This window comes from Lygodium microphyllum, chromosome 19, assembly GCF_053477565.2.
Source record: "Lygodium microphyllum isolate KBCC chromosome 19, Lygodium_microphyllum_v1.1.10, whole genome shotgun sequence".
In the NCBI taxonomy this organism is placed as follows: Eukaryota; Viridiplantae; Streptophyta; class Polypodiopsida; order Schizaeales; family Lygodiaceae; genus Lygodium; species Lygodium microphyllum.
In genome coordinates this window covers 31,962,380-31,974,095 of record NC_141153.1, presented here as the reverse complement: position 1 = coordinate 31,974,095, position 11,716 = coordinate 31,962,380, and the positions used below count along the sequence as shown (strand labels likewise).

The 11,716-nt window shown below is 41.7% G+C and overlaps 1 protein-coding gene across 2 annotated transcripts; it reads right to left on the bottom strand.

Annotated features, from left to right (window-relative positions):
• Positions 1 to 2,426: 2,426 nt before the first annotated feature.
• Positions 2,427 to 9,956, bottom strand: LOC148019713 (nucleobase-ascorbate transporter 2-like). 2 transcript variants are annotated; one of them, XM_087699858.1, is made up of 14 exons: positions 9,127 to 9,956; positions 8,649 to 8,746; positions 8,385 to 8,561; positions 7,716 to 7,816; positions 7,558 to 7,633; positions 7,099 to 7,158; positions 6,810 to 6,994; positions 6,624 to 6,720; positions 6,342 to 6,428; positions 6,202 to 6,260; positions 6,011 to 6,102; positions 3,655 to 3,732; positions 3,388 to 3,548; positions 2,427 to 3,096 (listed from the first exon to the last, which is right to left on the bottom strand). In XM_087699858.1, exons 1-14 carry the CDS (start codon positions 9,215 to 9,217, stop codon positions 2,884 to 2,886), a joined length of 1,575 nt encoding a protein of 524 aa, XP_087555984.1. In that variant the 5' UTR covers positions 9,218 to 9,956; the 3' UTR covers positions 2,427 to 2,883. The 2 variants fall into 2 exon arrangements, with proteins under 2 accessions (XP_087555984.1, XP_087555985.1); XM_087699859.1 differs by lacking the exon at positions 9,127 to 9,956 and adding an exon at positions 8,827 to 9,108.
• Positions 9,957 to 11,716: the final 1,760 nt, after the last annotated feature.

Sequence of the window (11,716 nt, the reverse complement as noted above, 5' to 3'; positions counted from 1 at the left end):
CTACTGTTCTTGCAAGAAATACACTAATCTACTTTGAATCTGAAGGAGACTATAGCTTTTTGCTATCTCAAATAAGGGTTTTCTATGGATTGTTTTGGGTATTCTTATTTCTACTATGGTAGTAGATTAAAACAAAAGATATTTTTTGGGCTAAAAGGTTGTTTAGAAGCTTCAAAACAAGGAATTTGTACTCTATATGTGTTGCTTTGGTATCAAACTATTCTAAAGCAAGTTCTAGCCTATTTTTGAGCCTCGTACCTATGTTTGATGCTTCTCATGTATGTAGGCACTAAATTATACAAACTAAATTAAAGTGGGTTTCCTTTGAGCCACAACCTTTGATTTATAGTCTTTATATGGATGCATATATTGTACAAAGATTGTGCTCAAACTCATATGTGAGAAAAGTATTCTACGATTGGATTTCTTTTGTCTCTTGGACTTATGTTGCTTCTTATCTACTTTTGCAAATTTTCTCTTCTATGCGATGTGAGGTCTTCTTACCCAAGTCCCAATTACTTTTGGCCATACATGATTAATACCTCAACAAGAGGTTGGAGAAGGCAAAGGATGGGCAAGGACCCACTAAGATCCAAGTTTTGAAGGGAGATGGAGCCTCACAAAACCAATAAGTTGATACACAAAGATTGGGAAGTTGTGCCTGAACTAGGAAGAAAGGAGAGCAAAGAACTATTAAAATTCCCAAAACAATGAAGCTATTCCCAACACTATTCTGCAACATCACATAGTTTGTGAGGGGGTGGTCTACCATCTCATTCATCTTGATTAGGAAGGGAGCTGGTAGGCGAGTGTGACCACCATGGAAGCCTCTCTCTCTCTCTCTCTCTCTCTCTCTCTCTCTCTCTCTCTCTCTCTCTCTCTCTCTCTCTCTCTCTCTCTCTCTCTCTCTCTCTCTCTCTCTCTCTCTCTCTCTCTCTCCATATATTCAATGAATTAATATGTTCTTCATTCCATTAAATTTTCTTATTAGTCTCATTATAAAGATTCGTTATAAATGACTTTTAACTATATTTATGATTGTTATCACAATTGCATTATAAATTCTCATTATAAGTAATAGAGTATGAACATCTACAATACAATGCAAATATTTTATAAACACTATAAATGATAGTTACATGTTATAAATGATGGTTACATGTGATATAAAAAATTAGATAATGGTAATGTTTATAATAAAATAAAAAGTTTAATATTAATGCAATAGATTTTACCACAGTTTAATCTAATTACTTAGTTGGTAAAATAGCTTCTAATTTTAATTTTAATTGCCTCTCTCTCTCTCTCTCTCTCTCTCTCTCTCTCTCTCTCTCTCTCTCTCTCTCTCTCTCTCTCTCTCTCCACACACTCAAAAGTATGTTAATAGTAAGGGAAGGAACTCAAAAGCTTTGAACATATGCAAAGGCATAGCCAAATGGATAGACCTATGGAATGAAGGGAATGTTAGATGACTCACAATTTGGAAAGCTAAAGATCCAAGACTGGTTGGCTCACAAATAGTCTGCATTCCAAAAGAGCCAATTGGCCTACTTCAATTCCCAAGAAGGAAGATTCCATTCTTAGAGATCTTGCTAGCCCCTCAAGCAAGCAACTCCTCCAATGCAAGACTAAGCACAATCTCAAGCTCCCCTCTCCAACACTAGTGATGAATCTTCACCAAAAATGGAAAAAGAATCATCCGATGGCGAGGATATCTGCCTAGAAAATAAGGATCAAAGGGGTATGGAAGTCCTCCCCTACTTCCAGATTCAATGTCCTAAGATGGCAACTAATATTAGATCAAGAAGCTACCTCTATGCTCAAGACTGACCAAGAGAGTAAGGGTGTCTCCCTTATGTCCCTTCAGTGGGCACACGAAGGGAGCTAAACCTTGCCTCTTCTAGGACTGTTTGCACATCATTCCAATGTGGAAGGAGGTGAGGAGGTGGCTAAGTCAAGCCAATCTTCAAAGCAGTTTTGGAATGACAACAGCTCTTTTTGCCAATCGTGCCAAAAAAGACTCTAGCACATGGAAGATCACCACTTGACTCAATGGGTTGGCAGTCCAATTTATGTGGACCACAAGAAACAATCTAATTTTTAGGAATACCAAGAATAAAAAACTTACAAACTGATGTATAAGAAGCTTTGTTGTAAGGCATAATGCACCCCCTTTACTAATATTAATATAATAGAAAGCACATTACCCAAAAAAAAAAAAACCTCAAAAGCTTAGAAGTATAAAATATGTAAGTAGGCTATTCAAATCTTCTAGAAGGAATCAAATCCCAAACATACTAAATCAATGCCTATGTGGGTGGAAACAACATAGGGAGAACTATCAACCCTTGCATTGCATAGCCAGCCTACCTTGACATTTATTTATCCTTTCTACCCACCCTGAGAAGCACAGCATTATCACAAGATTGAAAAATTTTGATAGGAGACACAGTTCGTGTGCTCCGATCGCTTTTTTATTTTCGTCACCAAACTCTCGGTGATGATTAACAAAGAATCGGCACGAGGAACAGTGCAATCTCAGCTTATTACACAGAGGAGCAGAGCGACGTTGCCCCTTTGATGGTATGGGTTTTAACTTTTGTTTCTTGTTTGACAGCCAAGTGATAGTAGCTGTCTGCTACACATCACAGTTGAAGAGATCCATTGATGGCGGCAGATGGGGAAGAATGGATACAGGGGGGTTGGACATCAAAATCCACGCTTGCCTAGGATCTGATGTAAACTATGATTGCTCTCTGGTCCTAAAGCATATACAGGCCTTACGCCGATAGAACCAGATAGGGAGACGGCCAGAGACAGAAGCATGAGCATTCAGTTTGACCCCAAAAAAGAATTGATCGATTTGACAGACTTGTGTTTTTGCTATGTCGGAGGGAAGAATTTGTGAAGGTTAAAGGGCAGTGAGTAGAACTCTTCATTGCGAGTATCCCCTCGGAATGTCCTGAACTTCACCCACCATGGCATTCCCCTATCCACTTTTGATGAATGCACAAGGTATGTGTTGTCCAGCACCACTGCCACGATCAATGCGACGGTTGCCGGTGATGAAAAGATAACATCTAGTATGTCATTGAACTGCAAACAGTTGCGAAGCCATCGTCAGTAGCTGGTGATGAAGCTATTGACATACATAACGCCATTCAACTTTAAACAGTTACAAAATAATCATCAGTCGCCGGGGATCAAAAGATGGCATCTAGAACATCATTAAACATCGAATAGTTTTGCAAAACAATCATCAATCGCTGGTGATGAAAAGATGGCATCTAAAATGTCATTAGTATGCAAACAGTTGTAATACAATCCTCCACACAGGCTGAGGCATATCTTGACAGCATTCTCTCTCAATGGATGAACGAAGTTTACCCATCTTGCATCTGTTCGAACTGGACCATATCCCGCAGTGGCTGTATATTCATTGAAATACTGAGGTATGGAAAGTCCCAAGAATAAGGAGACGCCCACAATGAAAAAGGTCCGCAGAGAGTTCAAATTTGTGAACTGAAGAAAAGAAAGACCAGTGGCAGCTGCACAATCCAACGGTCACCATGTTTATATACTTGTTCAAAAGACTGTCATGCAAGACTTCGACGCTATATAAGCAGTCTGAATTTTGGCGATTTTAAATCTTACCTACAATGCCAAACAAGACGCAATAGATTGCAGAGAAGATGGGAAAAGGGATAGATGCAAAAAAGGCACCAAATTTCCCTGCCCAAGTCCACACAAAATGCTAATTAGTGACATCACAAGGAAAGGTGTGAGTTCTCAAAATCTTAGCACATAAATACACACCTAAAAGAGCTGCTTTGATCATCTTTGAAAATTTGCAAATCTCAAGATCTGTTTAAACAGCATAAGTACGACACTTCCAGGCTGTTTAACTCCAACTTCCTATCCCAGCTACAACAGCCATTTCCACATATGTGCATAAAGTCAGGTCTAGATATATCTAAGATGACTTCTTGGTTTTCAACAAATTACTCATGTTGAGAAGGTTGAAATGGCAAGAGCTTGAAGCATTAATCTGAGAATGGAGTGTTTTGAGCTTCTTTGACAAGTTGCAATATCAGAGCTTTCTACATGGCATAAGTGCAAATGCTTTCAGGCAGTTAAATTCCAATTTCCAACTGTTCTTGCAAAGCTTTGAGGCAGTTAAATTCCAACTTCCTACCACTATGGATATGCAAACAAAGTTAGGCTTAGATATAGATACAATCAAGAGGTCAGGTCATCGTGGTTCTCGGAAAAACTATCAGCCATATTGAAGTTTGAGCAACTTGAAAGGGCAAGGGCGAGGGCTTGACCAAAGGATGCCCTTGTTTTCAGAACGAACCAATCAATCCTCTGAAGAAGAAAGTTCAGATGTGGAAATCCAGCATAAGTACCAACTAGGTTTGTTTAATTGAATTGCGAACCACTATAAGAATCAGCAGGATACTTCCTGTTGGCTATCCTGTACACACAAAGCTAAACTTTCTGCAACTCCATGAGCAAATTATTGAACTAGTCACTGTGTGAAAACACTACGCAGTGGCCAGTTTTACAGTGTGAAGGTATACAAGAAGTATTGTTTTACACTGATTGAGGAGAACCAAAGGTAGGCTGACTCCCTGTGTATGTTATTGAGTCCAGGCATATCTTCTGATTATACACATGCTGGTTTAGTGCAAAATGGTATCATAGCAAGTGATTAGTCAATGGATGTGCCCCAGGTACTAAGATTGAACCATGAGCAACTTCATTGATTCTTAGCCAGTGGCATCTCATTAAACAAAACCAGCTGGAGCTCATGTTGAGTTTTAATACAAGGACAGACCTGTCCTGAAAGAAAAGCGTTCTCAGATGAGGCTTCAAGCTGTTGCCTTACAGGATTGTTTGACGTCTGTTGTTTTGTTCTTTAGCAACCAAGATGCATGCATGCTCTCTACAAATCATCCAACTTAAGGTGGCCCATATGGGTATGCTGAAGTTATTACTGATAGAATATTCGCAAGTCCTGACTAGCATCATTCACCAGTGCCACTGACACTGCACCAGTCAAGCAAGAACAGAAGCTTTCCAGCTTCTTCTAGCACATGAAATTCTACAAAAGCCAACTGACAAGGGTCTGCAAGGATGCATCAGCATCAGAGCATTGTTGAGGCATCACAGCCAAGCACTGTTTAACCTGGACAGTTAACTGACCAAGGTCTGCAGGAATGAATGAGCATCACAACATTGTTGAGGCATCACAGACAAGCACTATTTAACCCAAAAAATAGACACTCGCAGATCTAACATTCAACAGCTGCATTGTTGCATGCCCAATCCCTGTGCATTGTTTCCTCAAGCCTGGGCACACCACACCACACCTCAGCTCTGGAGGCAAGATCCATGCTGGGTCGAGGTAAGGACCCACGGTTTGGAGGATGGCATTACAAACCTCGCATGCCCAAGAAGTCAGAGCATCTGTAATTCTTTCAAGGCTAGGTGAAGTGGCTACAAATAAACTAAATGTGCTCTTTCAGTCCCTCTGCTCATCACCAATTATTTGCAGCTACATCTGGCTACAAAATCACTTCTGAACCCAACTACCCCCTTATCATGCTTAATCAAATGATGTTCTGGCTAGACATAAGCTTCTGAGCCTACCTACTCCTTTCAGTGAATGCTGGTGATACCTGAGAGAGCTGCCGTCTGGGACTGCTGGCTTGCTAAAAGGCAGTCACTGACATATAAAACCTCATACTTTCATTCATCACATCAAATTCACCCAACAGCAGAAGGCTTGACATAGCTAATGCCAAAATCATCAGAGTAGACAAGACGTTCTCTCCAACTGGTGAGAAAGCACAAACCAGATACAATGATAGCAGTGGCTTTTCTAACAATAACTATACTTAGAACATAATCACAAGACTGGTCACGTTTGCTTTGGACATCAATCCCTTCTATGCTGGGACCAAACATGAACTCATTCAGTATCTCTAGGCTTGGAGAGGCTAACCAAGTATTGAAAAGAATATCATAAATCCTGCAGCTATCTGTATAACCCTCCTACTGCCAACACGGGTGACTCCTAAAAGCCCTGTGTTCTCCCTGCAGTGACAAAATGTAAAAAGCTTCAGATATCCTCCATACTGTCCAATAGAAAAGACCGGCAAAGAATCAAAAAAACTGAACATGCTGAATACCTACACTGAGACTGTTGAGCCGGTTGAAGTTCCAAACAGTCCATCAAGGAGAATTCCCACACCCTGCCAGAACGGACAGCAGGTTCAGAGGCTACTTCTGAACAAAAAGCAACATGAAAAGGCAGTATGGAAAGTTCAAGATACCTGCCACCCAATTCCCCGACTTAATACAAAAGCAGGTGGTGGTGTTGCACTGGCCAGTCGCGAGACAGCAAAAAACGAGCCCGTTGACTGTAACCACGAGCACAGAAAGAAGTATAAACTCTTCTACTATACTTACAGTATTGTGGGCAATGGCTATTCATCTTGGACAGCCATACTAGATAAGTTAGGAACTGAATTTGGTAAGATTAGGATCATATCAACCATTTGGCACAAAGATCTTATCCAGATTTACAACTAAATCTAGAAATAAAAGCTACAAACCTCCACAAGAGAGACAAAGACCGATGCCATCATAGCAAAAACATGCCCAGCATCAAAACTAGGGGCTCCCCATTGAAGAGGGTAGGGAAACCTTACCCTAGCAAATGTAAAGAATTGAACATCAGCACATGACAGAGCACATTCCTTTTCTTTCTTTGTGCCAGCAGTCTGGAAGCAGAAATTTACCAAGGTGCTGTAGAGATCAAATCAGCTTGATCTGTCCGACAGTGAACCTTTGTCTTGTGAGGAACATGTCGATAAGCACCACCTAAGGTCAGAATGTATGCAAAAGTCCACATGACCACCACTGAAAGCAGAATAGGAAACCTCTCAAAGAGAGGGTTACTCAAAAATCTGCGATTGCTCAGATACTGAAACCAGTGAAAGCAGAAACAATTTTTTTAAGTGTCAGTTGTCTGCGCATGGGATGAAGAAAGGCGTTATCAGAGAAATACTAAAAGATCAAGAGGCATACCAGAGAGATAACAATAAGCAGCAGCAGCTCAAGAAGACCAATTTCAATGCATTTGGCAACCTGGAAGCCAATTAGAATAAGATTTGAGAGTATGTATGTATGTGCATAAGGCATATGTGTGCATACTTGCATAACTATGTATGCATGCATGTGTGCCTGCATGCATGCCTGTATGTGCATGGATGTGCATGTATACGTGCATGCATTTGTGTGTGTGTGTGTGTGTGTGTGTGTGTGTGTGTGGACGAATGTAATCGATGATAACGTGCACATGATCACTTGGACAATCAATGTATGACTCTTTGAGCTGAAACATGCATATGAATCAGCAATGCACCTTGTATTTCCACTGGTTGTGGGGTTACATAGCACCTCTGTAAAGTAAAGACCATTGTTGTTCCATTTGTGCATGTGCATAAAGATGTACAATGAAGGAGAGAACCCGAAATATGCTCTTACCCCTGGAAAGCCCAGTTCAAATAATCCAAGACCAACTAGAGCAATGGCAGGAGCAGCACCCAAAGGACTGAGGAAGCTGTCCAAATAACCAAAGAAGTAAGAAAAGGTCAAGAAAGACAACAACCTTAATCGCATCAATAAATGTTGAAAATATGTACCGTGAGAAAATACCCCAGAGCCCACTGTAGCCTAGGATTATCTGCAAACTTGAGGAGGCAACCAAAGAACCTTGTATTGCTCGCATAGTGCGCAGAAACCTCTACATGTCAAGGTGCACTTGTACATCAGTGTCTAACATTTCACAATAGCATCTCTCAGGAATTATTCAAATTACTGTGATATCTGAATACTGAATATATCAAGTTAGGCTTCCAATCAGCTTTACAGGAGCACTAGATATGATTTGCCTGTGCAAGGACTTGTACAGTTTGGCTCTTAGGTATTGCTGGCTTATCAATATGAAGAGTGCATTCTAAAGTTGCAAATCAAGTTGAAGATTTGCTACTCGGATAGTTACGGTGTTGCATTTGATTTGTGGTGTGCATTCTAACGTTGCAACTAAATAAAGAATTGGATACTGACTGGTTATAGTTGCACAAAGGGGACCAGATTTTGCAAGCTAATAGCTGTGCAGAGAGCAGGGCAATTTGACATTTTCGTTCATTTGGCACCAGCATATCATATGCACTACACACACGATCCTTAAGCAATGACTACACTCAGATGGAATTGAGTACTAAATGTCATTGCTTATTCAGCAGTCTAGATGTAAACACATTGCACCAGTGCTGCAAAAAGTTTCTTATCTGACTAAGTCTTTCACATACCTCCTCATTGTCATCAATCAGCTGCAAAGACTCTGAATTGATGATCGTCATTATTGGGATGACAAAGGCATAAGAACCCCCAATGACTGCCGGCAGGCGTGTGCCAAAAAGAGTCTGCAGCAGTGTGTTGATCCCAGCCACAAATAGCAGGGTTTGAATCACGCGTACTTTGTCATCCTGAGAACACATTTTCAGGAGAATGAGATGCCATAATGAGGGATGGAAGGTCTAGGACACAAGCGTGTATGAACAGTGACAACATACATCAGTTCCTCCCATCTGGGGAACAAGCATGGTGGGGATCATCACCGTTGTCCCTAGCATCAGGATGTAGTGCTGGAAACCAAGAAGAATGGCTTCGGCTGCAGCCAAAACAAGCAGATGGGGAATGTGAGGGATTGTTCTTAATACGGATCAACTTACACTATAAAGGACGTATTACCTTACTGATATGCATACTGTGCCACTGACAGTGCTTAAGGGGGTTTACTGAGGATGGATTTATACAAAATTTAAGCTACTCTTGCACTTGATTTGAGCCGTTCTTCTGGACCAATTAGCTCATCTAATAAATATTTCCGAGCAATACGGTGGTGAAACCAGCTGGACCGTGCCCACATTGGCATTATAATTGCACAAATTTGAGATCCGCTGTAGAGATCCATGAGGAGTATCTAACATCTGAGGTAGAGAGCAAAGATCGAGTCATGTGATGAGCGAGTGGGATGAAGGGAGAAGTTACCCCATGGAGGATTCGAGTCGATACAGTACTCGAGGCCCAACAGCTGTTCAGCAGGAGGATGAGAGATTTCTTCCACCTTGGGGCCTGACATGGAGGCCCGATGAGGGTCCGCCCTCCTGTTTCAAATTTTGTCTTCTTGGTGAGCTGAGCTGCTAAAACTAAGAAAGGAGCAACCTTCACTCTACCCCTATAATTAATCCTCTGTTTCCTCTTCTTGAGCTGAGAAGAGAGCAATCCTAGATCCACCAGTGACTGGAGAAGGAAGAGCTTCCCCTTACAATCTATCTTCTAATTCCTCTTCTCGAGCTGAGCTTGAGCTGAGAAGAGAGCAACCCTCGATCTGCCAGCACTGGCTAGAGAAGAAGGCTACGATGGCCCTCCCCTGACCTCGCCGAGAACAGAGAGAAGCAGTTGTGGCGCTTGGTGGTGTGGATGGTGAGGGGAGAGAGGAGTAGCTATGGGGAAAGGCCGGATATGGAGGAAAAGCAGAGGAAGAGAGAGGAGAGTGGTAATTGGGAAAGGCATTTGAATGCAAATGCGGCGTGATCGAACGCGCGAGGATGGGAGACCATGTGGGAGGAAATGGAGAGAGAGAGAGAGAGAGAGAGAGAGAGAGAAAGAGAGAGGTGCAAAGGAGAGGTGGCAAAATACAGACAGGCTAGCTATTATTCGACCACCATCACCACCAAGTGTAGAAAACAAACGACCAACAAACACACAGATACACACGGCAGGAGGAGGGTAAGGAGAACGGTAGCTGGACGGTTACGCAAAATGCCAGGGCAGAGAGAGAGAGAGAGAGAGAGAGAGAGTGTGTGTGTGTGTGTGTGTGTGTGTGTGTGTGTGTGTGTTTGGGGGCGGGGGGGGGGGGTGGGGAGGAGGAGGAGGAGAAGGCTGTTGTTGGAAGGGTCCCCGGCGAGTGTGTGTGTGTGTGTGTCGGATGGAAACAGTGCAATGTAATGTGGGCGGGGGTAACGAGAGTCTAAGAGTGAGATAGGTGCCCATTGACCAATTCACTAAAGGATGAATTACTAGAGGCAAGTATGTGTTTAGGCGAGTTGATCCCAAAGACACAGGGAAGAGAGGGGGGCAAGGGGGACACTCCCCAGGTCTTTGTGGTCCACAGTTCAAATATTGCCTGACTAGCTTTCAAGGGGGAGTGGCTTTCAAGGTGGAAAGGGGGATATTATACCTCTAAGTGTGCTAAGACCTTTCGATGAAGAGATAATAGTTGTATTTTAAGAAATGAGTAAGAGAGGATCTCATTGCATGTTCCATGTTCACCATAGGAGCTACCTTGACTTTTAATGTGATATCATCACCTTTACATCTTTGACCAAGTTTTGGCAACCGACGTTTCACATTACTTGCTTTGTCAAAGCTCCACACACCAAAATCCAAACTCCACGCCCATCATCATCAATTTCATGGGTCAATGAAACAAAGATGCAGACGAACATATAGGACAACATTTTAGATCCATGAACAAAGAGGAATGTAAATGGCTAGAGGAGGTCCTAAGGAAAGTGAAGGAGGATTGACCAACTGCAAGAGTTGATGTTCATAAATAGGTTTAGTGCTAAACAAATCAAATGGGCAAGCACTACTAACTTTGGAAAGAAGGAGTGTCTTTGAGAGTGCAAACTCCATGTGGCTAATGAACACAATGGAGAAATGGGGAAGGCAAGATGTTAGGGCTAATTTGATGACCTATAAGTGCACTCAAAAGGATGTGGAAGATGAAACCCTATATGAAATTGTTTATACTGTGCTATGGAAAATAGTCAATTACAAGATGCAGATAAAGTACCGACCCAAATAACACTCATGCATCTCCCCAATGTGTGTTCTTTGTGGGAACGATGAAGAAAAGTACCTAGTGTGGGATTGCAAAGAGGCTAAAGCGCTATGGAAAAAGGTGTTTGCACAAACGAAGAAGATGCACTTGCATGACATGCTTACATGGAAACGTGCTCTTCTAGGTGGTAGGGGAAGTGGAACGAGGAGTAGACCCAAGTGTGGAATATCCTAAGAGGATTAGTATTTAGTAATAATTGAAAAACTAGGAACAATACTACTAGAAGCAACATATCATTTGGGAGATGTGGTTGTGCCTTTAAGTGCAATGGCAATGCGGGGAAGTTTTGGTGGAATTCAAAGTCATATGTAATAGCCTTAAAAGTCACCTACCTTTAAGGCCATTTGTAAGATGTTAGCTTGCCATCTTTAGGCGATGCAATACGATCTTGATGGATGATTCAGATACACTCTTTTTTAGCAATAAATATTGGACTTTTGCATTCAAATAAATCAAATCCATAAAGGGAGCAATCAACTTTTAAGATTCGTTATAGCAAAATTATAACATGAGAAAATAACAACCCCCAAACATTCAACTTAGCCTAAAGCCCTCTCTTAAGTAGACGGCCTAAAATTGCCATGGAGCTCTTGTTTAGAGTCCTCATACTAGCTCAATGGCCTACCATTGTCAACTATTTTTTAGCCAAAATAAAGGAACCATGAAAGTGAAACATAGGACAATATAATCGGAACTATCTTTTTCAAGGGGACAAAAAACTAGTCACTAGTT

Coding starts and splice junctions, on each gene's coding strand:
- LOC148019713 (XM_087699858.1), bottom strand. CDS start 9,217: ATGTCAGGCCCCAAGGTGGAAGAAATCTCTCATCCTCCTGCTGAACAG. Junction 6,103..6,201: donor ACCGGCTCAACAGTCTCAGT/GTAGGTATTCAG, acceptor TTGTCACTGCAG/GGAGAACACAGGGCTTTTAG. Junction 3,097..3,387: donor TTCGAACAGATGCAAGATGG/GTAAACTTCGTT, acceptor AACTGTTTGCAG/TTCAATGACATACTAGATGT.